The sequence below is a fragment of the Hylobates moloch genome, unplaced genomic scaffold (genome assembly GCF_009828535.3).
Source record: "Hylobates moloch isolate HMO894 unplaced genomic scaffold, HMol_V3 SCAFFOLD_8299, whole genome shotgun sequence".
NCBI classification, from domain to species: Eukaryota; Metazoa; Chordata; class Mammalia; order Primates; family Hylobatidae; genus Hylobates; species Hylobates moloch.
This window is the reverse complement of record NW_026660574.1, coordinates 756-3,074: the sequence shown is the minus strand read 5'-3', so window position 1 is coordinate 3,074 and position 2,319 is coordinate 756. Positions and strand designations below refer to the sequence as shown.

Sequence of the window (2,319 nt, the reverse complement as noted above, 5' to 3'; positions counted from 1 at the left end):
GGGCATCCAGGGCCTGGCCAGGTGAGCTGTCCCCTCTCACCTTCCTGACCCCGGCCCCTGAGACCACTGTTCCAACCGTGTCCCCTGCCTCCAGGTTTTTCCGCCAACTAGACCGGGACGGGAGCAGATCCCTGGACGCTGATGAGTTCCGGCAGGGTCTGGCCAAACTCGGGCTGGTGCTGGACAAGGCGGAGGCAGAGGGTGTGTGCAGGAAGTGGGAGCGCGACGGTAGCGGGATGCTGGATCTGGAGGAGTTCCTTCGGGCGCTGCGGGTGAGCCCCCATCAAACAATCAAGGCGTGTGCCCTGGGCATGGGGTGACAGAGGATGCTGAGATGCGGAGACGGGACTCCTCCCGAAGAGCTGCTGTTAAGAGGTGCCTGCTGGGGCATACAGCCCCGGTGCTCTGCACAGCGTCTTGGGGGTTTGGGTCTGCTACCCACCACCCCCAGTCACCACCTCCTGTCCCAGCCCCCCATGTCCCAGGCCCGGGAGGCAGTCATCGCAGCTGCATTTGCCAAGCTGGACCGCAGTGGGGACGGCGTCGTGACGGTGGATGACCTCCGCGGGGTGTACAGTGGCCGTGCCCACCCCAAGTTGCGCAGTGGGAAATGGACCGAGGACGAGGTGCTGCGCCGCTTCCTGGACAACTTTGACTCCTCTGAGAAGGACGGGCAGGTAGGTGGGTGGCTGCGCGGGGGGGCCCCCTCCCCAGGCAGTTCCTCGGCCGTGCCCCCTCACTGCCCTCTGTTCCCAGGTCACACTGGCGGAATTCCAGGACTACTACAGCGGCGTGAGCGCCTCCATGAACACGGATGAGGAGTTTGTGGCCATGATGACCAGTGCCTGGCAGCTGTGAGCAGCTCCGGCTCAGCCCTGCTGCCCTGGCCTGTCACTCCCAACCCCCGCCGGAGACCTCCCTTCCCTGGGCCCCTTCTCTCCTGGGTAGCCACACCACACAGCAGGGAGGGGCAGGTGGGGGAGTGGAGGCTGCAGGACTGGCTAGACCAGGTCCCTGTTGGGCCACCAGGCGGAGGTGGGACAAAGGTCCTAACAGGAGTCACTGGCTCAGGACCCCAGGGAGAAACGCTCTCCCCACCCACGCCATGCTGACCCGAGGCCTTGAAGCCCCTGCGGATGCCCCCGCCGAGGTCCCCCGATCCCCCCACCCGGACTGCTGCTCCCCGCCCCTCCCTTGCGGGTCCTCCAGGAAGCCAGGTGACCCCGGGTGGGAGGCTGTGTGTAGAGGCCACCCAGGAAGGAAGTTTAGACCTGCCCAGGTGTGGAGCGAGGGGCAAGGGGGCATCCTAACCTCAGAAACCAAAATAAAGCCTTTGAAAAAAAACATCTGTAAAACATCAATCCCCAATCAGAAGATGGCAAATGGGGAATAAAACTAGCAGTTAACACGTCCAGCAGGCCCAGTATGTACACTCTTGTGAGCAGTCCGAGGCTGGGAGCTCTGGGCGGGGGCAGAAGACCGGCGGGGACTTGCAGCGGGGGTTGGGGGTAAAGTACGGGTGGTGGTGGAGAGAACAGGGCTGTGGCTGGACCCCGGCACTGGTGACACGTTGGGTGGGAGCATGAGGCCACAGGCTGCTGGAGGTCCTCGCCCGGGGAGGTGGAGGCCGTTCCTGGTCAGGGGCTTCCTGAGGCCCCTGGGGCATGCAGAGGCCAGGGTTTTAGTTAAAAGTTTAATGTAGTTCCCAAATACATTTCATATGACAATCTTACATAAATGTTCCAAAACACATGGGCGTTATCTCGTTGTACTCGTCACTAGCTGGCTAAGGCTTAAAGCAGAGACGTGTGACTGGGTCTCTCGGGAGGGCCTCTGGTTCTTCCCGGGCTCAGGCTTGCTGGGGGCTGGGGGCCAGGGCTCTGGCAACCTAGAGGTGTGGGCAGCACAGCTGCAGGAGGCCTTCTCTTAACCCTCCGAGAGTGGGGCTGGGAGATTTCCTCTGAAGTCCCAAAGAGGCCCTGTGCCCAGGGGACCTCCTCCTCGGCCTCCCCAGGTTGGTGGTGCAAGCTGGCTCTTGGCCACGCTCCAGGGTCGGGTGGGCACAGGCGTCCACTCCAGTGTGCTGCGTGCTTTTGAGACTGCCTGTTCTGGGACCAGTCCCCGGGCTCTTCCACCAAGACTTGGTGAGGATCCCCCTCTGCCTCTCACAGAGGCCCCTGGCCCTGTACTGTGCTGGGGGCAGGGACACCTGCAGCTGGGGAAGGGATGGCCAACAGCGGGAAGCAGTTTGTGCCTGGTGCCTGATGATGGTGAAGCACGTGACAGATGGAGACGGGAGTCAGGGGACCCTGGGGACCC

General features: G+C 63.0%; 1 protein-coding gene across 1 annotated transcript; it reads left to right on the top strand.

Annotated features, from left to right (window-relative positions):
• Nucleotides 1-4: 4 nt before the first annotated feature.
• Nucleotides 5-954, top strand: CAPS (calcyphosine; the record flags this gene model as incomplete). Its single annotated transcript, XM_032148673.2, has 4 exons — nt 5-21; nt 95-272; nt 471-677; nt 757-954. Coding segments are annotated over 4 exons (504 nt in total), but the record flags the coding sequence as incomplete, so codon positions are not given.
• Nucleotides 955-2,319: the final 1,365 nt, after the last annotated feature.